Source organism: Prionailurus bengalensis, chromosome D1, assembly GCF_016509475.1.
Source record: "Prionailurus bengalensis isolate Pbe53 chromosome D1, Fcat_Pben_1.1_paternal_pri, whole genome shotgun sequence".
In the NCBI taxonomy this organism is placed as follows: Eukaryota; Metazoa; Chordata; class Mammalia; order Carnivora; family Felidae; genus Prionailurus; species Prionailurus bengalensis.
In genome coordinates, this window is record NC_057346.1 from 20896231 (window position 1) to 20922967 (window position 26737).

The following is a 26737-nucleotide window of genomic DNA, read 5'->3' on the forward strand; positions in this document are numbered from 1 at the left end:
GAGAGAGACAGAGCATGAATGGGGGAGGGGCAGAGAGACAGGGAGACACAGGATCGGAAGCAGGCTCCAGGCTCTGAGCCATCAGCCCAGAGCCTGACTCAGGGCTCGAACTCACGAACCATGAGATCGTGACCTGAGCTGAAGTCAGACGCTCAACCGACTGAGCCATCCAGGCGCCCCTGTGTTTGGTTTTCTTAGGCTATCTTGGTTAAGCCTATAGTAAAAAGTAAAAAAAAAAAAAAAAAGAGACAGGAAAGGCATAAACTATTTCCTACTTTACTGATGAGTAAACTAAGGTTCAGATAGGCTAAGTTTCACGGGATAAAAAAATAATAGAGCCAGGCTTAAATTTCAGATTTTTGACATAAGTATTTGTCATTAATTTATGTTATCCTGTGCATGAATTGCCCCAAAAAGGGCTCAAACATATTATTTTCTCTATGGTTGAATTGTCTGCTCTGCACCTTGACTACAATACTTTGTATCTGATGTGACATGAAGCCTTTTTATATCTTCCCACAAATCTGTGATTTTATGGTCTTCGAGCATGCTTTTCTCCACATAGAGTCCAAGAGTTGAAAAAAAAGCCATTCTTAACAAACAAACGTTCAGGTTCTCTTGTGTAATAAGGATATAATTTTGTTGATTGCTTCTCTCAAAACTTCTTTTACCTTTTCATTTCTCAGACTGTAAATGAAAGGGTTCAGAAGAGGGGTCACCATTACAGTCATGACAGCAGTCACTTTGTCAAAATCCAGCGAACGGCTCTGGCTGGGCCTCACATACATGAAGATGTTGCTCCCATAGGCAATGGAGACGACCGTGATGTGAGAAGCACAGGTGGAAAATGCCTTCTGACGTCCTTGGGCTGAGGGGATGCGCAAAATGGTAGAAATGATATAGGTGTAAGACACAATGGTGAGTACCAGTGAGGTCAGGAGGACGAGGGAAGATAAGAGGAAGTTGATCATCTCAATGAAATGAGTGTCTATGCAGGCCGCCTGTAGCAGAGGGGCAATGTCACAGAAAAAATGACTGATTTCTTTATAACAGTAGGGCAGTCTGGACACCACAATAATTGGGCACAGCACTGAGAAGAAGGCTCCTACCCAGCATCCCAGAACCAGTAGGAGACAGACGTTGCTGTTCATGATGATGGTATAGCGCAGGGGGTTACAGATGGCCACGTAGCGGTCAAAGGACATCACCGCTAGGAGGATAAACTCCACTGTCCCCAAGAAAAAGAAAAAGTATATTTGAATCATGCAGGCAGCAAAAGATATGGTCTTCCTGTCCTCTAGAAGACAAGCTAATAGCTTTGGGGTAACTGAGGTAGTGTATAAAATGTCCAGAAATGACAAATTACTGAGGAAGAAGTACATTGGGGTTTGGAGGCGATTATCAGCCCATATTAGGGAAATGATGACAATATTTCCTGTGAGAGTTAACATGTAAATAAACAAGAGGACCACAAAGAGGGAGATCTGAAGCTTCCAGATAACAGGGAAGGCAGTCAGGGTGAATTCAGTCACTGTGGTCTGATTTTGCATATCCATGGCATGCAATACTTAGTGGGCAGTGCTTCTCTGAAAAAAAATTATGGAAATGAAAATCAGCTTAAATGAGTTTTCAACCCTCAGTATCAGTGATAAATGTAAAGTAGTAAAAGCTTTGAATGAAGCGTAGATTGATTTCATCCTACCACTCACTCTAATATAGAACCTTGGATAAGTTACATGACATCTTCTAACCTTGGTATTCTCACATTTAACGTTTTTGGTTGAATGACATTTTCTCCATGGTCTCATTAAGCTCTAGCCTTTATGATGGTCATCTCTTGGACCCCATGCTCCTTCCCTTCTCTCTTTCATTCTTCCTGATCTACTGTTTTCCTAGCTAAGTTCTGTGCCTGAGAAGAGAGAATCCTTAATCCTCATCAGTCCATTTGCAAAATGGTAAAAAGGAATGTTAATAAAAGTTGAGTTACTTTTCTCCAAGTCATTTCAACACTTCAAGTATCATCTACATAAAAGAGCAGAAACTAAGAAACTGACCAAGAGAGTCAAATGAAAGGGAACCTGTATTTGTCTCTCCTCACTTTTGTAATTGGTATTGCATTGGTCTCGAGGTGATATCTGGTTGTCCCCAAGTTGTTCTATGTGATAATAATTGATCTCCATAAGGCCACATAGTTTTTCTTTGTTTTTATTTTTTATATCGGTATACGGTTTTGATGTCTACACCGTTACAGAGCAAGTAGGTGCATGATATATGGTTCATCATTGGCATAACCTATTTCAGACATTCGAAAAACCTCTACTGGGAAAATGATCAGTGTGTTTCTCTTCTGTTCCCTGCAATGCCATGTGTATGGCAGGATCCAAAAGAATACCAAAGCTTTTCCCTTCCATTCCTTGACTGGGAATTCTTACAGGTTGTCTTAAATCGGTCTCTTATACCTCACATTGTTTTCAGCAATTTGGACAATCAGCTTGTTAATAGTAGTGAAAGAAAGTGAACGCAGATGATGTTGTTGGAAATGCTCATCTTGGAATACGGCTCAGGGGTGCTGAACATGTACTACGCATCTGTATAGTTCAGTGAAGCTGAATTTATCTTGTAGCTAATCCTTTAGTTTTGTGTTTTTTTTTTTAATTTTTTTTTTCAACGTTTATTTATTTTTGGGACAGAGAGAGACAGAGCATGAACGGGGGAGGGGCAGAGAGAGAGGGAGACACAGAATCGGAAACAGGCTCCAGGCTCTGAGCCATCAGCCCAGGGCCTGATGTGGGGCTCGAACTCACGGACCGTGAGATCGTGACCTGGCTGAAGTCGGACGCTTAACCGACTGCACCACCCAGGTGCCCTGCTAATCCTTTAGTTTTATGTTAAAATGAAATTGGTTCAAATGGCCAATAATGAACCTGAACTAGGTTGTCTCTCGGTGTGGAACCCACTGAGTTCGTCTTGAAAGAAGGTCACTTTCTTTTTCTGAAATGTAATTCCTAGGAGTATTTTTTCTTTTTTTCTTTTTTCTTTTTTGTTTTGAACTTGTTTTATTTTTTATTTTTTTAAATGTACATCCAAATTAGTTAGCATACAGTGCAACAGTGATTTCAGGAGTAGATTCCTTAGTGCCCCTTCCCCACTTAGCCCACCCCTCCTCCCACAACCCTTCCTGTAACCCTCAGTTTGTTCTCCATATTTATGAGTCTTTTCTGTTTTGTCCCCCTCCCTGTTTTTATATTATTTTTGTTTCCCTTCCCTTATGTTCATCAGTTTTGTCTCTTAAAGTCCTCATATGAGTGAGGTCATATGATTTTGGGCTTTCTCTGACCAATTTCACTTAGCATAATACTCTCCAGTTCCATCCAGGTAGTTGCAAATGGCAAGATTTCATTCTTTTCATTGCTGAGTAATACTCCACTGCATATATATACCACATATTCTTTATCCATTCATCCATCAATGGTCATTTGGGCTCTTTCCATACTTTGGCTGTTGTTAATAGTGCTGCTATAAACATGGGGGTGCATGTGTCCCTTTGCAACAGCACACCTGTATCCCGTGGATAAATGCCTAGTAGTGTAATTGCTGGGTCGTAAGGTAGTTCTATGTTTAGTTTTTTGAGGAACCTTCACACTGTTTTCCAGAATGGCTGCACCGGCTTGCATTCCTGTAGGAGTATTTTTCCTTGAAGACTTTTGTTTTTGATGGATTTCCATTTGAAAAGTTTGCTGTGACTTTTCTGGTCCTTGTAGTTGCTCATTATTTGTATTCACCATTCATTTATTTCAAGACCAAACTGCTTTTAAGTAATCACAGGACCTTAAAGGGTCTGATCTATTGAAATAGGGTCTTGGTACCAGCCGGTGTGTTTCCACCACTAATACGATAATATTGATCCCTCCCCCCACTGCTGCTGCATCCAGGTAACAAACTTCCAGACTGATTTCTACAGCACAAGAAGGCATAACCATATCTGGGTGGACATGTGTTAATGTTACTAAGGTCTAATACAAAGACAGAATAGAGCATGGTACGTGTACAAGTAGAAGTGCTTTGAAATTCCCTTTCATTTCCCCCTTCCCGCCCTCCTTACTGACAACACCAGAGATGAGTGGGTGTTAAGACACACTGATGTGCATTCTCACGAACTGCCTGTCATCTACTCCATTGTTCCTTCCATTCATCTAGCCAATTGTTTCACAACATCTGTACTGTCATCGTTTTCCTTCTTGCCTCTGTAGTCGTTGATGAGCCTGATGGGAGCTTGATTCCTGTCTGGTATTGTAAGAGTCAGACAGTTTGGGATCTTCAAAAACACTGTGCCGGGTTTTAATAACAAGAATCTGGGAGGGTTGGACACAAATAGAATTGCTCTTTGCTGTGGTTGTCATTGGGTCATATAGGACTGGAAAAAAGGGGCCTGGAGAGCTTTCTGTTCTGCTGAATAAGGGTCAAATAAACTTCTCTGAGATGAACTAAAGCTGTAGCATTGCTCTCCTTTGGGCAGTCTCTTCAGTTCATGATAGTGGAAAAGAACTTGGCTTCTCTAGAAGCCAAGTTGGTCTTCTCTAGATGACCTCTGTGCTCTCCAGAGCCCCTCATGTCTAAGGGGAAATGGTTGTGGATTAGACCATCTGTGTCTGACAATTTAATTATAAGTTTGCCAACTTAAGGCTTTCATTGGGGGAGGGGAGATTTTTTTCTTCATTACCATTTGTGGATCCTTAAAAAATGGCATTGAATTGCATATTTGCATGTTTCAAGATGCCGGATTTAGTGAGATAAATGTGGACTAATGGAAAAATCATAGCAGATTTTCAGTCGGAGAACCTGTGTGGTTTGCTTTTTTCTCTTGTGGCCACTTGAGTGAGTGGCCTTTAATGAGACTCATAAGTACCCTTTCTTGACTGTTTTCTCTCTAAGGTGAGGATGATGACACTCCAGGTTCAGGTCCTCAGGTAGGGCCCAGCCCAGTAATGTTTATATACTTGGCGTTCAGTACATGTTTGCTAAGAACATGGGGATGGGGAAGCAGAAACAGAAAAGAACTAAGATGTAGTGGGGAATGGGGGTGAGAGATAATTGGGGATCTTTGCTGCTGTCAGTAAAATGTGACAAAGTTTAATTGTAACTGAAGTACATTAAAAACTTTCATCTTCAGACTTAGGGTAGAGCTCTAATACTTGACGTCTGCTGACAGTAGAAGTTTTGGGAAAGCAGTAATTACACTTTAATTCGTCAAATATACATGTAAACAAACGTAGTGAGACCCAAACTGCTTAACATATAAATACGGATAATTGCATATTACAGGATACTTACATCACGCGGATTGTGGCACAGTCGATATTTTCTCCATTCAAGTATGTTAACAAACTCAAATCTGGGTATGTTTTTCCTCCTGCATCCCATCCGTTTTTCTTTAAATTCTGTTATTGCTTCAGTGTTGGATTCTGTGTAAATCTCAGTCTTAGCCTGAGTCTGTTTTCCCACGTGGTACTTAACCGCCCTTTCAGAACCACACCAAATGGTTATTCGCTGTTTGCTGAAGTGTTCCATCCATCTTCCTCTGAATGGAAAACAGTCCTTTTTAGTAATTTCTATCAGTTTTTTTCAGTTCTTTTTTGTATTTCCACAGAAAAATTTAAATCTTGACTTACACCAGGATGAATGCAAGTGGTATATTATCATTTAATCTTTCATGTTACACGTCCAGTGAGTCTCCATCTCAGGTATTCCTCTGAGTTTCAAGTGATGTGGATTCTGAAGCACATTTTTGCCAAGAAGAGCAGAAGAGCGAGGTTTGGCGATGAGTGGGGGAGTCCCAGACAACCGAATCACGAGCAGGTCCTCTGACTTTTATTTTGGATTTCTGGCAAAAGTGACCAAAAGCTTCTCAAATTTCAGTTGGGTTTTTGTCTCTTTGTTTGGTTTTAGTTGCAGGAATGTAATTTCCTCTCTATTTAGTGAATTTCTCTTTCTTCTGTGGATGCACCCAGAAACGTGGAATTATTCAAACACAGGACGTTAGAGCAGAAGAGAACTCCACAGGCGGATGAGTCAGCCGGCCCCCAAATATCCTGCAATGTCTCCACCAAGGTACCGTCCAGTGATGCTAAACTCACTGTTTCTTGAGGCAACTCATTCTACCCTCATGGGCCTGATTGTCAGGATAATTCATATTTGCTTTCACTGGAACATCTCTCTGAACTGTCACCCTTTGTTAGGTCACCCCTGTTCATTCATTGGGGATATTGTGACTTGACTGTAAATGTAACTGTCTTTATTTACTCTCTGCAGAAAATAACATTACTCTGCCTCTATTGAATATGAACTTTGATAGTTAATGAGATTCTGTGTTCACCTTCAGAGATTTGGTTTACAATGGCACCTGGGATTATGGCATAAAAAAAGGTTAATTATGACTACTGCAATCACAGAACATGAGAATTGAAGTAACGAATCAGTTATAAAGTTAAGGTCTCCTGGGAGAATCTCTTGGTTGTTTATTTTATTTATTTAAAGAGAAACTTATACAGCTGCTTTAAAACCTCAGGGAACTAGAAACTTGGAAAACTTCAAACACATTTTTTTTTCTGAAATGATCGTAGTGTATTAAAATAAGCTGTAAGAGCGATGAACCATTGGAATCTACCCTAACAGCCAAGAGTACACTTTACTCACTGTGTGTTAGCTAATATGAAAATAGATTATATTTAAAAAATAAAGATTATGCAACAAAAATAAATTGAAATTGACAAAAAAGCTTGCGGTTGCTTTCCAAACATAGATTATTTATGTAGATTTTATGTCTATGTACATATTTCAATTGATGTGTGATGTACAAATAATAACCAGTTTAAGGGTACAGTGGTTGAGGTTTGGCACATCTTCACCAGAAGATACCACCAGTGCCATTATGATGGTTTACAATATTTCCATTATCTTAGAAACACTCCTGTACCCTTTTTTTTTTTTTTAATTTTTTTTTTCAACGTTTATTTATTTTTGGGACAGAGAGAGACAGAGCATGAACGGGGGAGGGGCAGAGAGAGAGGGAGACACAGAATCGGAAACAGGCTCCAGGCTCTGAGCCATCAGCCCAGAGCCCGACGCGGGGCTCGAACTCACGGACCGCGAGATCGTGACCTGGCTGAAGTCGGACGCTTAACCGACTGCGCCACCCAGGCGCCCCCCCTTTTGCAGCAAAAATGTTCCCCTCCCCACCTCTGCCCCTGATAACTACCAACGCATTTCCTGCCAATGTAATTTTGAATTTTCTAGAATTTTATCTAAATGCAGTCTTACTGTGTATAGTCTTTTGTGTTTCTTTCCTTCACTTAATCAGATGCTTTGAGATTAATCCATGTGTTTCTGGTATCACAAGTTTCTTTTTTTGTATTCCTGGAGGATTATCTATTATATAGATTGTGTAGATATATCACAGTTTGTTTACCTAGTCACCAGATGATGGACACTTGGGTGGTTTTCAGTATTTGTCCATTTTGAATCAAGCCCCTCTGAGCAGTGGGTCCATGTTTTTATGTGAATATTTATTTTCATTTTTCTTGGAAACATTCCTAGGAGTAGAATTGCTATGTTTTATGGTAAGTATATGTTTAACTATATAAGAAACTGCCATGGTGTTTTCCAATTTTATTTTCATTTCCTTTTCATCTTATTAGTTGTTTTCGGCTTTCTAAAAAACATTTTTTAACATTTATTTATTTTTGTGAGAGACAGACTGCAGGCGGGGAGGGACAGAGAGAGAGGAGACACAGAATCTGAAGCAGGCTCTAGGCTCTGTTAGCACAGAGCCCGACACGGGACTCGAACTCACAAACCATGATATCATGACCTGAGCTGAAGTAGGACGCTCATCTGACTGAGCCACCCAGGCTTCTCTGTTTTGGCTTTTTATGGTTCCCTTATGCCTTTCTTCCTCCCTTGGTGTCTTACTTTGTGAACTGATGGTTTTCCATAGCGGTATGCTTTGATTTCCTTCTCTTTGTGTTTTGGATATCCACTGTTGGTTTTTGCTTGGTGGTTACAATGAAGTGTATGTAAAATGTCTTATAGTTAGATCCAACTATTTGATGCTGATAACATCTTAACTTTGATCACATACAGAAACTCTACCCTTTTATTCCCTACCTCCTCCCTGATATTTTATGGTTTTGATGTCACAATGGACAGTTGATCCTTGAACAATGTGGGAGTTGGGGGTGCTGACCTCCCACACAGTTGAAAATTTATGTAAAACTTTTGACTTCCCCAAAAGTTAACTACTAATAGCCTACAGTTGACCAGAAGCCTTACCATTAACATAAAGCCATTTAATACACATTTTGCTTATGTATTATATATTGTGTTTGTATAGACTTGAAACTAGGTAACATTGTGTGTCAACTGTATTTCAATTAAAATAAAAGTCATTTAAAATATCAATCAGTTAATCAGCATTAACTATTTGGGACATTTCCTTATAGCCTTTAAGAGATTCTGAAGTGTAAAATAACTATGAATAGATTCAGAATTGTTGAAAATCCCTTTTCTAAATACTTACATATTTACCTTATATAGACTTTCCTTTGTATACCAGTGAAAGCATTTCACTTCTCATGTGAACATAATTTTGCCTCCTCCAGACCTCCACTGTGTAAGCTGAATAGAATGTAGGTCTTCTTAAAGCAAATCCTGGAAATTTAAATACTTGGCTGAAATCAGTTACCGCTACTTAAATCCAATCTTTACCAGGATGTCAAAAATGTGTGGATAAATAGAAAAAACATTATTAACATATAAATAATTTCAACTTAGCCTTTTAGTTTATAGGCTATAAACTTGTGTTTAAAGAACAGTTCTCCAAGGGATTTGGGGGTGGTTGTCAGTCTGCTTCCTCTTAGACCAATGATAATGGCGAAAAGAAAACAGAATGAAAAAGACATTCAAAAAGTAGTAACTGATTTTATAACTGGCAAGTTTAGGTAACGGTACCTTCCAATTGTCGCAAAATTGTATGAGATCTAGTGAATGAAAGCAATTTAGTAAGTTGGGTTCATAAATGAATTCAAACAGATCTCTTTGGGTGTAGGGTCTGGACCCATGAGCAAAAGACAATAGGGTTTAAAAAGTGGGCTGTTCCAAAGGAAAAAAATCAAAATCAAAATAGGGTTTGGGGAAGATGTAATGAAAAGATGGCTCTTCTGATTACAAAGTGTGACTCAGACAGATCTGTCTGCAGTTGTATATGGGGCCATTTGTTTTGCATATTGTCTGGGTTGCAAGTGTTCCTGTACCTGACGCCTTCATAGGCATCTGACACAAAAACCATAAATGAATACTGGTTGTGCTCACTTATATTTGGATGTTTCGCATGAACAACACCTGAATGGAGTTCTTTAACCCAGGGATTTAATAACATAGGTATTATTGATAACTGACAGCACAAAACCAATTTTATGGGTAAACAAAACCCAGCTTTGTATACCCTTTATTTAGGCATGCAAAGACATAACAAAATCTAACTCTGGTCTCATTTAATCACCTATCTCTTCTCGTCAGGGACTGTTAGACTCATTGGGTGATGAAGTGCCTGAGGTACATTCTTGGTCCTTTTCCTGGTCCCTTTTTGCATCTTACTGTTTTTGTCCACTGTTTCTTATTTTTGGGTTTCTCAGATATCCTGGAAACTGGATTGTTCTGCTTTTCATCAGGGCCTTATGACCCACTCTGCATCATTGCCCTTACCCCAAAGTCTACTGGGAGTATATCTATAGTTGAAGAAATTGGGTTTATCATTCATTGCAGTGAGGGAAAACCCAAACTGTGGAGAGAGTGAAATGTCTCACTAAGTGTACTTATTATAGGACTTAGGCTTTCTTTGGGAACTTTTGGGGAGGGTCTAAGGAAGCAGCAGCCTGTTCTGGATTGAGTGCTCTCAGAAGGATGGGGACAGAGTAAGGTAAAGCTGTAATTAGTAAAGAGGTAACAGCTATTCAATTTCGTAAGGCAGGGGATTGTTTGGTATTTTGTGTTGCACAGTGATCCTGTATGAAATGGATGTTCAGTGAAACTGTTTACGTCCAATGGGAGAAAAACATGACTTATCTGTAAGTATCACATCAGTTTGTAATAATATCAAGAAATATCTGTGAATACCAGATCCATTCTGGAAGTTAGGGGCTCTCTTCTTTGGGCTGAATCCTGCTTTATTTCTTAAGATTATAGTTCATTGTTGAACACCTCATCCCCCTTTGATGTAAATCAGGCTTTCTTATTCTCTCAGGCAACAAGATCGGAATTCCATGGTTACTCCCCTCTTTGTAATCTTGCTTCCTAATAACCCTCTCCTTCCTACCTCTTCCTGGATATGCTGGGTATAGAGTTCGGTTGTCCTTTGTCACCTGGGAAGACCCAGCAGAATATAAAAGTTTGAAGAACTAAGCTATGCACATAGTTATAGAAATGATAATAACACTAAGAGATTCTAGGGCACCTGGATGGATGGTGTCCAACTCCTGATTTCATCTCAGGTCATGATCCCAGGGTGGTAGGATCGAGCCCTGAATTGGGCTCTGCGTTGAGCGTGGAGCCTGCCTGAGGTTCTCTCTTTCTTTCTCTCTCTCTCACTCCCCCACCTCCTCCCCCCGTGCTCATGCTCTCTCTAAAATAAACAAACAAATAAATAAGTAAATAAAAATAAAAGGTGATGCTGCCTTCTAGATATATACCTTGTAGGGTCATATTATGTTGATAAATTCAGCACATTTCTATTTATCATCACAATGAATCTGAGATGAGATTCACATTAATCAAAAAGATAATAGTAATTAATTTACAAGAACAAAGACAGTATTTCATGGCTAGACAACCTTTGCCATGAGTATTTTCTCCAACTAGGCAAGCTAGATGGGAAGGCAAAAACAGATACAAAGGTGCTTGGTGAACTTAGAGTCAGAACATGGAAAAGTTAGTAATTCAAATAAAATGCTTAATGGGATCAGATAAAGATAAAGGTAGCCTGACTCTGCCAGTGCCACAGCAGGCACAATACTAATTTGTGTGCAGGATAGACCTTCTTCCTAGAGCAACATTTGATAGTCTTTGCATTTGCCAGTCTTTTAAACTTTTTTCGTCCATATTGACTAACAGAATTAAAACTCTTGCCTCTTAATCTAGTCAAGATCATCAAAGGAGAAGCATCTCGGTGGGGGCAGGCTGGTGAAAATGCCTCACTTTCTACTTACCAATATCTATGTGTGATGACAATATTACTTTCATACAGATGATCTCATTTTATTAATTTATTTTAAGTTTTTTCTTTTTTATGTTTATTTATTTTTGAGAGAAAGAGAGAGACAAAGTGCGAGTGGGGGGAGGCGCAGAGAGAGAGGGAGACACAGAATCCGAAGCAGGCTCCAGGCTCCAAGAAGTCAGCACAGAGCCCAACGTGGGGCTCAAACTCTCGAAACGTGAGATCATGACCTGAACCAAAGTCGGACACTTAACCTACTGAGCCACCCAGGCGCCCCTTAATGATCTCATTTTATAGCCACAAGTGCCCTGGAAAATAATCAGAGCAGACATTCCTGCCACCATTTTGCATATGGGCAGGTGGAATCTTGGAGAAATCATGTAACCTAAGTAACTAAGTTCCCAAGTCCATTGAAGTTAGTGCCTAAACAAATATTAGACATTAGCTCTTGTGACTCAGGGCCTGGAGTGTTTCCATGATCCTATGTTACTATTTGAAAAATATTTCAAAGACTGAACAGACATAGAATTCTTTTTTTTTTTCCTTCTGGTTTTCCATACTTCACTGTTGATGATGTGTGATGGTTAATCATCCTGCTGACAGATTCTGAGACTTCAGTTGTACTTTGGTGTCAGTCTTCATACGGCACAAGGTGCTATAGAGAGAAAGCATAGCTTACATGTCCTGAAATTGCTTAGTGTTATGTTCCCTTGGAATGTGGTGGAACTATCCTGCTAACTGACTCTTTCAAGACTTCCTTTACCTTTTCATTCCTCAAGCTATAAATGAAAGGATTCAGAAGAGGGGTCACCATTGTAGTGAGGACAGCCGTCACTTTATCAAAATCCAGTGAATGGCTCTGGTTGGGCCTCACGTATGTGAAGATGGAGCTTCCATAGGCAATGGAGACGACTGTGATGTGAGAAGCACAGGTGGAAAAGGCCTTCTGACGTCCTTGGGCTGAGGGGATGCACATGATGGTAGAAATGATGTAGGTGTAGGATGTGGTGGTGAGCACCAGTGAACTCAGGACCACAAGGGAAGATAAGAGGAAGTTTATCATCTCAATGAAGTGGGTATCAATGCAGGCCACCTGTAGTAAAGGGGCAATGTCACAGAAGAAATGACTAATTTCTCTATGACAGTAGGGCAATCTGGACACCACAATAGTTGGGCATAGCACTGAGAGAAAGGCTCCCACCCAGCAGCCCAGAACCAGCAGGAGACAGACCCTACTGTTCATGATGATGGTATAGCGCAGGGGGTTACAGATGGCCACGTAGCGGTCAAAGGACATCACCGCTAGGAAGATAAACTCCACAGTCCCCAGAAAGAAGTAGAAATAAACTTGAGTGATGCAGCCAGCAAAGGATATGGTTTTCTTCTTTTCTAAGAGACAAGCTAGCAACTTTGGGGCAATAGTAGTTGTGAACAAAATGTCCAAAAATGACAAATTACTAAGGAAGAAATACATTGGTGTCTGGAGACGATTATCAGTCCATATTAAGGAAATGATGACAATGTTTCCCGTTATGATGAGCATATAAACCAGCAGGAGAATGACAAACAGCAAGACTTGAAGCTCCTGGATGACAGGAAGGGAGACCAATGTGAATTCACTCAATGTACTCTGGTTTCTCATAGCCATTTCAACTGGAAGGGGGAAGAAACAAAGAAAAGCAGAATAGTTGAAGACATCTTTCAGGTTTTTCTATGATCTTATTAAATATAGATTTAATATAAATATCAAATATAGAGGGTGTGGTCCTAGTGTTTTCTCTGACCATATCATGTGGCCTCAGGCAAATCACATGAGCCTCTTGGCCTCAGTTCTCATCTTCATAGTTGATGGGTTGGAAAAAAAAAAGTCTATGTTTCCTTTAAACTTTAACTTTTCAACTTCAATGACATGCATATATTTCTTCTCTTTCCTTCCTTAAATCCAAATCTGTTCAAGTTAACTGAAGTGTATAATTAACTGAAATTCACTCAAGTCATTTTGATCATGTTATACTTTAATCTTTAATAATATGGGTATCTTAGCTGATAACGTCATATCATACTATATTGGGGAAAGAGAAGTCATCAGACAAAAATTCTATTATCATTCCTGTATCAAGGCTGACCAGCATATTATGATCTGAAATGAAGAATCCTCTTAAGCCACAACAAGAATTGGATAAGACACACTCTCTGAGACATTGCTGGTTGCATCAAAAGTTAGGAGAGTATCTGGATCCATTTGATAAATAACTAATAAAGAAACAGTAGGAGGGGCTGAGGCCAGGCAGTCAGGTGTCAAAGCTTCAGTGGCTGGAGTTGGAGCGCCAAGAGCCAGTAGCCAAGATCAGGGTGGCTGGCATCAGAATCAGCCAAAACAGAGAATTGGTAAGGGAAACACAGAGAACTGAAGGGGCAGGGAACCAAAGCAGATTTGTACCAACAAGCGTCAGGGAGAAGGGTTGCCCTGTGATCATACCTTTATGGAGACATTTCTACGGGACATCTGGCACTGGAGTATCAGTGAAGCTGGAAAAGCAAATCCTGAGACTTTCTCTCTGAACCAAATCTTTGAGAAGGTGAAGTGTTCCTGGGTGAGGCATGCTGAATAGGAGAAGCAAATCCCTTCCAGAAGAAAAATTCCCCAACTTAGGCACCAAGAACTCCCAGATATTAAGAAGAAACAAAGAATTTTTGGACAAAGATTTCCAAACATGATAACATGGAGTGGAAGAAAAGAAATGATGCAATAAGAGATTTAGCACAAGGACAACAGAATTTGGAATGGTTAGAGGTGTTATATAGTACACTTATATATGGAATATTTCAAGAAGTAAAGGATGCAATTTTAAAAGTGAGAATGCCACAAAAATCAAGTCTTTTAAAAACTACCAAATTGACTTTTTTTTTTTTTTTTCAATGTTTATTTATTTTTGGGACAGAGAGAGACAGAGCATGAACGGGGGAGGGGCAGAGAGAGAGGGAGACACAGAATCAGAAACAGGCTCCAGGCTCTGAGCCATCAGGCCAGAGCCCGACGCGGGGCTCAAACTCACGGACCGTGAGATCGTGACCTGGCTGAAGTCGGACGCTTAACCGACTGCGCCACCCAGGCGCCCCCAAATTGACTTTTAAAAAGACCCAGTGTTGGGAGCCTGGGTGGCTCAGTCCACTGAGCATCTGACTCTCGATTTCAGCTCCCACGATTGTGGGATCGAGCCTGGGCATCAACCTGCTTCAGATTCTGTGTCTTTCTCTCTCTCTCTCTGCCCCTCCCCCATTCACTCTCTGTCTCTGTCTCTCTTTCTCTCAAAAATAAACATTAAATAAATAAATAAATAAATAATAAAAATAAAAAAGCCCAGTGGACCTTACAGAACTAAAAAAGAAAAAAGATTATTGTTGAAGTAACAACTCAGTTGTTTCAAGTGAGGTGAGAGGAGACAAACAATGGATTAGATAGAATTTAAAACACCATGTTAGGGCGCCTGGGTGGCGCAGTCGGTTAAGCGTCCGACTTCAGCTCAGGTCACGATCTCACGGTCCATGAGTTCGAGCCCCACGTCGGGCTCTGGGCTGATGGCTCAGAGCCTGGAGCCTGCTTCCGATTCTGTGTCTCCCTCTCTCTCTGTCCCTCCCCCGTTCATGCTCTGTCTCTCTCTGTCCCAAAAATAAATAAACGTTGAAAAAAAAATTAAAAAAAAACCCACCATGTTATACACCTAAAACTAACATAATATTGTGTGCCAACTGCACTCAAAATAGAACAAAACAAAACAAAAACCCCTCTTACTAGGTTATCTCATGCACCCTAAAATTAAAAAAAAAACGGATTAGTAAATAGGAAGATCTATCTAAAGAATTCCTCTGTAATGAAACAGAGATAAGCTTGCAAAGTATGTTCAAAGGAATGGAATTTTGTTAAAAAAATAGAAACGATGGAATGGGAGCATTTATATGTGTATTCTGTGTCCTGCAGGAGAGAACACAGGAAGTGACGCTGGATGGTATTTACAGAGAAACAGAGCACCAAAGGGAGGATATGAAAAACAGCAAGAAAGCGTAGATCACTTTCACGGGAACAGCAGTGAGAATGACCCATTGGCTTCTCCACAGCAGCAATGAAAGCCAAGAATTAGTTAAATAATATCTCTAAAGTGTGGCAAGAAAGTAACTGCCAACGCAGAATTAGATATCCAGTAAAATTCTCTTCCATCGTAAAATAAATATAGTTCAGATAAAAACTTCAGGAGTTTACTGTCAAGGGACAAATGATAAAGTAATTTCTAAATATAATTCAAGAATAAAGAAAATAATGGAGATCATTTAAGACATGAAGAGGAATAATAAAGAAATGAAATGGTAAACATGTACATAAATCTAAGTAGAAATTCTCTGTAAAAGATACTAACAGTGTTGGGGCGCCTGGGTGGTTCAGTGGGTTAAACGTCCGACTTCTGCTCAGGTCATGAGCTTGTGGTTCGCAGGTTTGAGTCCTGCATTGGGCTCTGCGCTGACAGCTCAGGGTTTGGAGCTTTCTTCAGATTCTGTGTCTCTGTCTCTCTCTGCCCCTCCCCCTGCTTGTTCTCGTTTTCTCTCTCTCTCTCTCTCAAAAATAAACAAACATTAAAAAAATTGTTTTAAATGTAATCACTGTTGAATTTCTGGAGTTAATCTAGAATTGGCATATGGATGATGACAGGAAAAAAATGTGGAGAAGAAAGTTGGAGCCAAAGACTTCTTGTATCATTTGTGAGGGGATGAAACATTGTTTTCTTTAGTTTTTGTTTGTTTGTTTGTTTGTTTTGTTTTAGTAGGCTCCATGCCCAGTGCTGATCCCAAAGTAGGGCTCGAACTCACCACTCTCAGCTCAAGGCCTGAGCTGAGATCAAGAGTTGGACGCTTAACCACTGAGCCACTCAGACACCTGTCTTTTAGGTTTTAAGTTAAAAAACCCCAATAAATTTTCTAGGATACTCACTGAAAGGATAGTAATAGAATAGATAATTTTCAAATTTATAGAAGGGAAAAAGTGATATAAGGGAAGCAAAACTCAACTATAACAAAGATATAAATAAATACCAACAGTCAAAGCAGTCCATCAATTCCAAAAAAAAAAAAAAAAAAAAAGAAAGAAAGAAAGAAAGAATAAGAAATTGTGGAAAAAGAAACAGAAAAATAGGAAATTGGGACAAATAGAAATAAAAAGCTGTATACATCAGTTCTAATATATCAATTTTCACAATAAAGAAAAACTAAATTGTTTAAAGACATACATTTGTAATATTGTACTAAAAACCAATTCCTGGTGTATTCTATTTATAAGAGATATAAAAGGCAAGAACATGGAAAAATTGAAAATAAAAGGATTTTTAAAAAAGTATATGCCAAACATATACTAATCCCCAAGAAAGATAATGTGGCTGTGCAAGTAACTCCTGCTGTTTGAAAGTTCCCATTTTGGGGGCGCCTGGGTGGCACAGTCGGTTAAGCCTCCGACTTCAGCCAGGTCATGATCTCGCGGTCCGTGAGTTCGAGTCCCGCCTCGGGCTCTGGGCTGATGGCTCGGAGCCTGGAGCCTGCTTCTGATTCTGTGTCTCCCTCTCTCTCTGCCCCTCCCCCGTTCATGCTCTGTCTCTCTCTGTCTCAAAAATAAATAAAAAGTTAAAAAAAAAAATTAAAAAAAAAAAAAGAAAGTTCCCATTTTGCCACTTCATTTTCATGGACAATGTATTGTTACCTGTTTTTGCTGTCTTAGAGGAGCCAAGAAATCCCGTGAGAATTTCCGTGTGTGTTTTGCAGGGAGCCAAGCCATTGCAGAGGCAGCACCCAGCCCGAGCAGAGCGTTTTTTCCCAAGGAACTACGCTCAGTATGTCCGCATTGAGCTCAGCTTTGAACTGGGTCTGCCAGTATCTGTGTTTTATCTTGATTTATTTTGTGCATCTATCAGCAAGATGTGTCCTGAAGGCATCAAAGAAGCCTAAGAGAGATTATTTTTGGCGTCCTGGAATGCTCAAAAAGTTTTCCGTATAAATTAATGGCAATCGCATCTTCATTTTCTGCCATTTTGGCTTACGAAACGTTTCATAGGAATGTTCTATTTCTGCATAGTAGAGAAATCTGTATTAATAACTGGTAAAGCAGACAGTAAGACAAAATCATTAGGGATTGACAGGGCCGCTGTTGGATTTTAAAAATTTCAATTCATCATTATCGTCTAAATATGTATATACCTAATAACCAGCTTCAACACATATAAAGAAAAAAAAATCACAGAACTGTAAGATCAAAGTATCATCATAGTGGAAGAATTCAGTACATAAACGTATTTTATCATATTTTTAGAGGTTTATTTATTTTGAGAGAGCGAGCGTGAGTGAGCGGGGGAGGGGCAGAGAGAGAGGGAGACAGAGAATCCCAAACAGGCTTCATGCTGTCAGCACAGAGCTCCATGTGGGTCTCGAACTTATGAACTGTGATATCATGACTTGAGCTGAAATCAAGTCAGATGCTTAACCAATTGAGCCACCCATGCGCCCCTATTTTATAACATTTTAGATTCTAAAATATGTGTGTGTGTGTGTGTGTGTGTGTAACAAGCTCAACAAATCACTGTTTATGTGAACAATTCATCAAAGACACAAAGAATTTTATATGACCTCTTTTGCTAGTTACTAAGGCCTACCTCTTTCAAAGGTTAGCCAAGGTTCCTGTGCATGTGTCAGTATTCCTTCTAGCCAAATAAATTTGTTCCCTGCTGACTGGACTATAAACAAAACAGGTCACTGAACTTGAACTGAAATCCAAAAATAATTACGTATTTTATCTTTTAACAATCTCTTTTAAATTCCAGGTCTCAGTCTCCTTCCTAATGTTTATATTTCCCTTCATTTATGTGGGTCAGTTCATGTAAATACAAATTACTCTGAAATCCTTTCACAAATCCTAAACATCCGAGATTGTGGATGAGTCTTTCAAAAGGCAAATAATTTCTCACTTCAAGTTTTATGTATAAGCTGAGCGATACGGTGCAGTTGTAAGTGTGCTTGCAGTTTGAGACTGTAGTATGAGCTCTGGTGCCATGATTTCTAGATGTGGCTTTAGTATTCTCACTTGTAAATGGAAATGCCTTAAATATCTTCTGTTTAGGATGATAGTAAGGGCTGGAACGACATAAGGTTCTTATCAGCAAGCAACTAACAGTACTTGATACAAATGTTCAATAAATGTCTTGCTAACAAGCAAACAAATTAGATAGGACTGGGAGTAGCGGATGGAAGTGAAGGAGGCACCTATAAGGATAAAACACGAAGAGAAAAATACTGACAATTCCATTTCCATGAGTAATAAAAATGTAAAATTTTTTTTTTCGGTTTATTTATTTTTGACAGAGACAGAGTGCAAGCATGAGCTGGGGAGGTGCAGAGTGAGAGAGGGAGACACAGAATCTGAAGCATGTTCCAGGCTCCGAGCTGTCAGCACAGAGCCCGATGCGGGGCTTGAACTCACGAACCGTGAGATCATGACCTGGGCTGAAGTCAGACGCTTAACCTGCTGAGCCACCCAGGTGCCCCAAAATATTTTTAAGTTTATTTATTTTGAGAGAGAGACAGAGAGAGCAAGTGGGGGAGGGGTAGAGAGACAGGGAGACAGAGAATCCCAAGCAGACTCCATGCTGTCAGCACAGAGACCGATGTGGGACTCGAACTCACAAACCGCGAGCTCATGACCTGAGCTGAAACCAAGAGTCGCACGCTTAACAGACTGAGCTACTCAGGTGCCCCAACATGTAAAAATATTAATATGCAGTGGATATGTGATAACACAGATCTCTACTAAACCTGCTTGACTTCTGTCCACAATAAAATTTGTGTGAAGATCCTAAAACCACTTGACCTTGTAAACCACACTTCTTCCTGCATATGCATGTGTTTTTAGCATATGCTTCCATCAGAACAATAAAATGGAAGATATTCTTATACCCTGAAGACAACTAAAAACTGACCCCACAATTCTCAGCATCTGTTTTTCACATTTAAACATAAAAAGATGGGGCACACGGGTGACTCAGTCCGTTAAGCGCTGACTCTTGATTTCGGCTGGGGTCATGATCTCACGGTTGGTGAGTGTGAGCTCCACATTGGGCTCTGTGCTGACAGCGTGGAGCCTGCTTGGGATTCTCTCTCTCTCTGTGTCTCTCTTCTTCTTCTTCTTCTTCTTCTCTCTGTACCTTCCCCTCTCATGCTCTCTCTCGAAATAAATAAAAAACCGTAAAAAGAACCTTAATTTTTCAGAATTGCATTTGTTTGATTCCCTCTAAATGTTGTATGATGAAAAAAATTTTCCCTCTTCTGACTTGGATTTCTTGGAAAATTTCACAGTATTGGTTGCCCAGGGGTCATTGTACAAACTTACTGCTTCTTCTACAGCAAACGTCAAACCATCTATGCTTAGAATCTGTAGTTGTGGGAAACTCACTGCTAATTCATGTATCATATTTTATTGTCTCTGACCCTTTGAAAATCCTTTATTAACTTGGGGTAGTACCTTTTTTCCCATTTACTGCCACCTGTTGTTCCTAGTACTGGACTGAGGCTTATTCAGGCAAAGTCACTCTTCTCATCATCTCCTCAAGATGCCTTGATTTCTAGTTTTAGGGTTCAAGTCATACTGTGATACTGGCTAACATACACTGAGTTCTTGGCATTTTGTTCCAAGAACTCTGTTAGCCGCTTAAGAACTTTAAGTGGCATCAGAAAAAATGTGTATCATCTATTCCTTAAATGCAGTTTTTTGTTGCTAATTTTTAGATTTGCAGCTTTTGGTTCCATACAACCTTTTTGGTTTGAGTTGTTTCTGATAGATGAATATTAAATCATCTCAATGATTGATTTTGAGTTTGTCATATTCTCCTGGTAGTTGTTTTAATTTATTCAAGGCTCTGCTCTTTCATATGTATAAATTCAAAAACCTTCTGAAGTAGGAAGTAGGTGTGGCTGTGATCTACATTTTGCACATGAAAAAACTGAAATTTACAGAGGTTGAATAACTTACCCAAAGTCCCATAGCTAGTGTGTTCACAGAGCCAGATTCAAATATAGTTCTGTCTGACTCCAAAGCCTGTGTTCTTCAGAGATAAGCATAATATAAACTCTTACCCAACTTTTGTAGAGAGAAAAAACAAGGTCAGAGTGGTTTAAGTGAGTGGTAAGACACATAAAGCTGAATTAAGGCTCAGCTCTCTAGTTCAGCCAGAACAGAAATGTTACTGTCACCTCACGTTACAAGTCTGGAAATGCTAGCCTTGCTATGTTGAGTAATTGAATAGTCAGAATGTTTTAGATTCAGAAAAATCCCAGGATTGGAAGAGATTTTTAGGATCGTGCAGTTCTATCAAAGTCTAAATGTCAATATCCTTCCCAAATAGTTCTGTCCCTTGAGAGACTTACTATATATAGATGGCCTGTTGTATCTTTGTACAGTTCTGTACAAAATCCATCATCACATTGACCTGGAAGCTGATTACCACTTGTTTTCTGCGTTTATTCTGAAAACTCAGAATCCTTTATAAGATAAATGGAACTTTGAATCTCTACCTCTTTTTTTCTGTATCTGGGTTGTGATGAGTCCTTTCCTCTGTGAAAATAGGCCACGAATCAACAGTAATATTTGAAGCTCTTGCTTGCTCTCAAGGATTTAATTGAGAGTAGCTCTTGGGAATATGAGGTGAAAGAGGTTAATTACTACTTTGTAATTAAAGAATCTTAATCATGAAAAACCAATCACAATCACAAAGTTTAGTTGGAGATGCCAAATAGACATATTCAGGACTCCAGGGCAATTATCCCAGGGGTGTTGCTTCATTCTGTTAATCAAAGCTTGGTGGCCTGCTTTCAAGCTTTAGGGTAGCAAAACAGAAAACTTTTGATGTTCCCCAACTGACAAAATGATGTTGGTTTTCCTTTCCCAGGAATGCTGGCAGTAATAATCCTTCCAATGCTCTGAAAATGATAAATTTTCCTATTTTTCCTCTGTTAAAATGAAGAAAAATTCTCCTATTGCCAAAACCTATAAAAGGTGACTTTCTTTTCATTTATTATACTAGGCTATACCTAATCCTTATAGTAGCCTAAAAATCCTTAGGTTGGTGAATTGGGGTAATGGTTAAGCTCCAGGAAGTGAATACAGACATTTTCTAAATTTACTGAATGCAATCTTCAAAAATATGGGGTAGACACCTTCCCAAGCAGCCAGACACATAATGGAGAAGGGTCCAATTGATACTACTCTCTGGCAGTGACCTCCTGTGCATATTGCTTCCATGGTGGCTCTTGTCTATTTAATTCTACAACACAACATCCCTTAGTTTCTAGGGCCCATCAATTCCTCCTATCAAAGCCTTGAAACTTTGACATATCTATTAAAAGCCAGAAATTTGGATTAGATTAAAAAATCCAACTATAGTCTGGTTACTGGAGACACATCTAAAACAGAAGCAGAAATAATGGTGGATAAAGAAAAGGATACAAAAGGGATATACAGGGCAAACATTTACCAACTTTGGTAGATTGTATTATTGTTCCCAACTCTTATGTACTTCTCTTCTTTAAAAAAATTTTTTTTACCGAAATATAGTTAACACAAAATATTACCTTAGTTTCAGGTGTACAATACAGTGATTCAACAAATCTATGTGTTATTGCTATGCTGACTGCAAGTGTAGCTACTATCTGTCACCATACGACACTATTGCAATACCATTGCCTGTATTCCCTGTGTTGTGCCTTCTGCTCCCTTGACTTATTCATTCGATCCCTGGAAGTCTTCTTTTTTTATATATTTTTTTACATTTATTTATTTTTGAGAGACAGAGAGAGACAAAGTGTGAGCAGGGGAGGGGCAGAGAGAGAGGAAGACACAGAATCCAAAGCAGGATCCAGGCTCTGAGCTGTCAACACAGAGCCTGATGTGGGGCTCGAACCCACGAACTGTGAGATTGTGGCCTGAGCTGAAGTCAGGCGCCCAGCTGACTGAGCCACCCAGGTGCCCCTCGATCCCTAGAAGTCTTTATCACCCTCTCCCCTTCACACATTTTGCCCATCTCCCCTACTCCCTTCCCCCCTTTCTCTATAAGATGATTACGTATTTCCACTTACACATCCCATTGTTTCACTTGACTATGTGACATGCCTAAAGTGAACAATGTTTGAGCTAAAATTTGCGGCATTCTTTTATTCCCTCTGTCACAAGAATGGGATGTTGCTGGTAGGCGGTGTCTTTAGTTTGAATTTAAAATGAAAATATACGTGGAACAGAGACTGAGCAGTTTGGGATCCACCAACATGCAATGTGAGGGGAAAAAAATCCTCCAAAATTTTTGTTAGCTATTGAAATTTGGGAGATTGCTTGTTAATGCAGATAACGTAACCAAGACATAATATAACATAACCTAGACTCTAAGTCCAGAAAAAAAAATCCATCAAAAATAAATACCGTGAGAAGGGAATCTGGCAAGAGCAAATAAAGGAGGCCAGCCAGATGTCCGAGGCTAGATACTCCCCTTGCATGCTTTGGGCTTCTGTAATCTTGCTTGCCTCTTGCATCAGGCAACTGCCCGTGAAGCACAAATGATAGTGTCCTCCCCCTTGTGCAGCCAACGGAATGTTTCCAAGTACGTGGAAGTTAGCCAAGCATAAAAGAAGGCCAGCACCAGGGCTCTGGGCTCAGCCTTTGGAGGTGACTTTGCTGGGCCAGCATTGGTGTGAAATAAACAATCTTTTCTGATTCCCTGAGTGTGTGTCTCTTGTCTCTTCCTGGGCACTGAGTATTTGCTGTAACATTTTTGGGGCTTTGGCCAGGAAGCTGTCTGGTAAAGTGGAACATATGAACCGGGTCCTTAAATCAGCCATGGCAAACTCCCTGGTAACCCTATAAGACCAGGTGGACACTTTAGCAGCAATATTGTTATGAAATAGAAGAGGGTTAGACCTGTTAACTGCTGAGAAGAGGGGGGAATATGTCTCTTCCTAAATGAGGAATGCCGCTTCTATGTTAACCAATCAGGGATAGTTAGAGATATGGCCCAACAACTAAAGGAACGGATCATCAAAGGGAGGCAAGAATTAGCAGACTCATGGAACTCTTGGAGCAACATATGGAATTGGGCATCCTGGCTCCTCCCTTTAGCTGGTCCTCTCCTAATGCTTTTCATAGCCCTACTGTTTGGTCTTTGTATTCTTAATATGCTAGACAGCTTTGTTTCCTCTTGCCTAGAAGCTACAAAACTCCAGGTGATGCTCCAGCTGGACCATTCTAGCTATCACTACTCTCCTTTGGTTGGTGAAAAACCCTAGCTGTCATACCCCTCCCTTTGACATCCTTGTCCAGCAGGAAAAAGCCAGAATGGTCTTTTCTCCTCCTCTTGTGATAGCAAGGGGTTTTCCAGCCCCTACAAACTGATTTTCTCTGAGGCTGCTATAGCAGCTTGAGAATCAAGAGTGGGGAATGAGAAGGTAAGCCAGTAAGAGCAGATGAAGGAGGCCAGCCAGATATCTGAGGCTGGATACTCCCCTTGCATGCTTTTGGCTTCTGTAATCTTGCTTGCCTCTTGCATTAGCCAATTGCCCACATAGCACAACTGATAGTGCCCCTCCACCCCCACTATGTGCAGCCAATAGAATATTTCCAAGTACCTGGAAGCTAACCAGGCATAAAAGAAGGCCAACACCAGGGTTCTGGGCTCCGCCTTTGGAGGTGACTCCATTGGGCTGGAACCAGTGCTAAATAAACAGTTTTCTGATTCCTCAAGTGCGTGTTGCTTGTCTCTTCCTGGGTGCAGACTATTTGCTGTAAAAACGGGCACCTGGGTGGCTCAATGGGTCAAGCATCCGACTTTGGCGTAGGTCACGATCTCGCCGTTCCTGAGTTTGAGCCCTGCATCAGGCTCTATGCTGACAGTTCAGAGCCTGGAGCCTGTTTCATATTCTGTGTCTCCTCCTCTCTCTCTGCCCCTTCCCCACCCATGCTCTGTGTCTCTCAAGAATAAATAAACATTAAAAAAAATTAAAAACACACAAAATAAAGTAATTTTTAGGTAAAAAAAAAATGGACACCTAAGAGTGACCATTATCAACACATTTGCACACACACAAAATACTAAAGGTAGTTATTAAAGTGGAAAAAAAAATAATCCCAAGGAGAAATTATAAAGAAAGAAACTAAGAATAACATAGAAGGTAAATACATGGATAATAAAAATTAATCTTGACTTTACAAAAAATACAATGATTTTATGAAGTTTAAAATATATTTATAATAAAAATTCATGATAATAAAGTACAATGGGGTTCAGGATCCTAAATTTCTAACACAATTGGGGAACTAATAAAAGAGCCATTTGTACACAATTTTAATAATTTGAAGATGTATTTTTAATTTCTGGTGTAACCACTAAAAATCCCATGTATGACTAAAAATTAACAGAAAAATAGAATAATTAAAAAACTTGCTCAATCCAAAAGAAAGCAGTCAATGAAAGAAAAACAAATAAAACTGGTTGATTAAGTAGAAAAAACAATGAGATGGAAAATATGTACACAAATATGTCAGTGTATACTACACGTAAATGTGTTAAAATTTCAAATTAAAAGAGCTACATCACCAGACTAGGTGCAAATCCCAACCATATAAAGACCTTAAATTTAAAAGCACAGACATGTTAAAGGTGAGAGAATTGAAAAAGACACACTATGTAAACTTTAACAAAACAGTTTTTAAAAGTATTTTGTTTTTCTAGTTGTTTATGGCAGGAAATTTACTCTGATCTCAATGATTTTATCGCAGAGTGTAGAAGCTTCTCATTTATTAGAGTTTTGTTTTCTTTTGACTCAGGAATTATTCTAAGGAGTTTGGTTGTTTTTAAATGTCCAAATATAAGACTTGTCATGCTTAAACAGCACCTACTAATTTCAGCTTTATTGTGTTGTGGTTAGTGACTTCTCTGCTACTTGAATTTATTGACTTTTCCTCCATAAAATTATATCTGCTTTATACATCATGGATTGAAATGAAGAGATATTCTCAGGGGAGTACAAATTTTAATAAACAGATATTAATTTAAATGTTTGTTTATTTACTTTTGAGAGAGAGAGAGAGCCTAGTTGAGGGTCAGAGAGAATGAGAGAGAGAGAGTCCCAAGCAACCTCCACACTATTAGCACAGGGCACAACGTGGGGATCAAACTCACAAACCATGAGATAATGACCTGAGCCAAAATTAAGAGTCAGACGCTGAACTGACTAAGTCACCCAGGCGCCCTTATATTAATTACATTTTAAATATTATCAACATACTAAATATATATATATATATATATATATATATATATATATATACTAATTTATAAAATTAGGTATATATTTTCACTTCACTTCAAATTACTTTTAAAGAGTCAGGGTATAAACACAAACACATGCATACTATGATTATAAATACATAAATAAACCTTACTAAAGAGCACATTCTTTATAAAGGTATTTTTCTTTTTAAGAGTTTTATCAGTGCATCTTTCACTTCCTTGTTCCTCAGACTATATATCAGGGGATTCAACATGGGAATCACGGTGGTGTAAAATACTGAGGATACTTTCTCCTGGATGAGTGAGCTGCGGGAAGCAGGTTTGAGATACATGGACATGAGAGTCCCATAAAATGTAAGAACAGCTGTCAAGTGGGAACTGCAGGTGCTGAAGGCTTTGGACCTGCCCTCTGTCGAGTGCATGCGGAGGATGCTGGAGAGAATAAAGACATAAGAAATGATGATTGTCAGGCTGGTGGCCATCATGTTAAATCCACCAATGACAAAAATCAAAAGCTCATCAATATAAGTGCTTGAACAAGAGAGTTTAATAAGTGGGATGATGTCACAGAAATAATGTTTAATGATGTTCGAGCCACAGAAATTCAGCCTTAATATACAACCGCCATGAATCATAGCATCGGTAAATCCTATTGAGAAGCCAGAAGCCACCAGCAGAGAACAGACTCGAGGGGACATGATGACATTGTAGAGCAGGGGGCTGCAGATGGCGACATAGCGATCATAGGCCATTGCAGCTAACATGTAGCACTCAGAAATGACAAACATACAGAAAAAAAATAGCTGAGTCATGCATCCAGAATAGGAGATAGCTGTATCCCTGCATAAAAGCTCTGCCAGCAACTTGGGAGTAATAACAGAAGAATAGCACAAATCTACCAAAGACAGACTACTGAGGAAATGGTACATAGGGGTGTGAAGTTGGGAACTGAACCTAATTATTGAGATCATTCCAAGATTTCCTACCACTGTGACTGTATAAATCCCTAAGAAGAGGCAGAAAAGAGGCAGCTGAAGCTCTGGTTGGTCAGTTAGTCCCAAAAGAAGAAACCCAGTCACTGTGGAATGATTTCTTGTGCCCATTCTCTCCTGAG

At 39.5% G+C, this 26737-nt stretch overlaps 3 protein-coding genes across 3 annotated transcripts; all 3 read right to left on the bottom strand.

The window, feature by feature from the left end:
• Positions 1 to 608: 608 nt before the first annotated feature.
• LOC122482489 (olfactory receptor 6M1-like) lies at positions 609 to 1556 on the bottom strand. Its single transcript, XM_043578807.1, has one exon. The coding sequence runs from the start codon at positions 1554 to 1556 to the stop codon at positions 609 to 611; it is 948 nt and encodes a 315-aa protein (XP_043434742.1).
• A 10410-nt stretch (positions 1557 to 11966) lies between these two features.
• Positions 11967 to 12916, bottom strand: LOC122482490 (olfactory receptor 6M1-like). The gene has a single exon (XM_043578808.1). It carries the CDS (start codon positions 12912 to 12914, stop codon positions 11967 to 11969), a length of 948 nt encoding a protein of 315 aa, XP_043434743.1. The 5' UTR covers positions 12915 to 12916.
• A 12874-nt stretch (positions 12917 to 25790) lies between these two features.
• On the bottom strand, positions 25791 to 26737 carry LOC122482491 (olfactory receptor 8D4). Its single transcript, XM_043578809.1, has one exon. It carries the CDS (start codon positions 26724 to 26726, stop codon positions 25791 to 25793), a length of 936 nt encoding a protein of 311 aa, XP_043434744.1. The 5' UTR covers positions 26727 to 26737.